This window comes from Myxine glutinosa, unplaced genomic scaffold (assembly GCF_964187855.1).
Source record: "Myxine glutinosa unplaced genomic scaffold, kmMyxGlut1.1 SCAFFOLD_1419, whole genome shotgun sequence".
In the NCBI taxonomy this organism is placed as follows: Eukaryota; Metazoa; Chordata; class Myxini; order Myxiniformes; family Myxinidae; genus Myxine; species Myxine glutinosa.
Window position 1 is genome coordinate 1 of NW_027617514.1, and position 1,705 is coordinate 1,705.

At 41.4% G+C, this 1,705-nt stretch overlaps 1 protein-coding gene across 1 annotated transcript; it reads left to right on the forward strand.

Moving 5' to 3' along the window:
* Positions 1-31: 31 nt before the first annotated feature.
* On the forward strand, positions 32-1,111 carry LOC137416983 (uncharacterized; the record flags this gene model as incomplete). Its single annotated transcript, XM_078769140.1, has 1 exon — positions 32-1,111. A coding segment is annotated over one exon (1,080 nt), but the record flags the coding sequence as incomplete, so codon positions are not given.
* Positions 1,112-1,705: the final 594 nt, after the last annotated feature.

Here is a 1,705-nt window from a genome sequence, read left to right on the forward strand (position 1 = left end):
CTTGAAGGCTCCAAGCACGTACCTCCTCCTCCACTCCCCGACCTCCCCTCATCCTGCTTCCACTTCCAGGCCCTGGGCTCCTCTGGTTTTGCCGATTGTGAGAGTCCAAAGCTTTTTAGCTCCAGTCAGAGCTGACTTGGTGCTGCAAAGTCTGCCATTTCAATCGTTGTGGGACGAGTCGGGTTATTCATTTACTAGTTCATCAAATTTACAACAACATGGACGAATCCACACCGGGGAGAAACCCTACAAGTGTTCTGTGTGTAACAAGACATTTAATCAATCATCACGTTTACAAGAACATTTACGAATCCACACCGGGGAGAGACCATACAAGTGTTCTGTGTGTAACAAAGCGTTTACAACTTCCTCAGGTGTACAAAGGCATGAACTAATACACAACGGGGAGAGACCATACATGTGTACTGTGTGTAACAAAGCGTTTACAACTTCCTCAGGTGTACAAAGGCATGAACTAATACACAACGGGGAGAAACCATACAAGTGTTCTGTGTGTAACAAAGCATTTACTTGTTCATCACATTTACAAAACCATAGACGAATCCACACCGGGGAGAAACCATATAAGTGTTCTGTGTGTAACAAGACATTTAATCAATCGTCAAATTTACAACAACATGGACGAATCCACACCGGGGAGAGACCACACAAGTGTTCTGTGTGTAACAAAGCGTTTACAACTTCCTCAGGTGTACAAAGGCATGAACTAATACACAACGGGGAGAGACCATACATGTGTACTGTGTGCAACAAGACATTTCATCAATCAACACATTTACAAGAACATTTACGAATCCACACCGGGGAGAGACCATACAAGTGTTCTGTGTGTAACAAGACATTTAATCAATCGTCAAATTTACAACAACATGGACGAATCCACACCGGGGAGAGACCACATAAGTGTTCTGTGTGTAACAAGACATTTAATCAATCGTCAAATTTACAACAACATGGACGAATCCACACCGGGGAGAGACCACACAAGTGTACTGTGTGCAACAAGACATATACTCGTTCATCAGAATTACGAAGACATGGACGAATACATACCGGGGAGAAATCATCCTCCAGTGCAAAGCGTACATGAACGTTTTAATGGTTAGAATAAAGTTATTTGTTTGTTTTGTTGAGATAATTTGATTTGTTTTGTTCGAATAAAGTGAATAAAACCAATTTGTTGCGGATCTTGAGACCGTCGACGTACTAAGGGGGGTTAAACCCTTCTCCCCCTCGACGAGGCCCCTACATTGAGAGGTCTGCTGATTTAAACCCACGCTAAGTAGCTGTCAAATAGTGTGACCAGTGCATACAATTGTTGACGCATGAGGAACACCACAAATCAAGGCACCGAATGGCCATGGACTGCTTCACAACTGCTGCTCCTCTAAGTGTGGAAATGGAAGAAGAGAGAAAGGCAAAAACACAAACATGCTAGTGGGGACCAATTAGGGGAAAATAAGCAAAAATATTCATCCTAATGAGATTGAATGGAACATTTAAACAAAACAACCCTCAATTTTTATCAGAAAAAAAACATTCAATGGAGAGTTAAATACAAAAAAAAAAAAAAAACACGAACAAGAACAAGAAAATGGAACTCAATTATTGTGCTAGTCTGGCATATCTGTACAGTTGAAAAAAGGAATAAAAAAGGATGTAATGCACCTGGTTACCTGGTTAA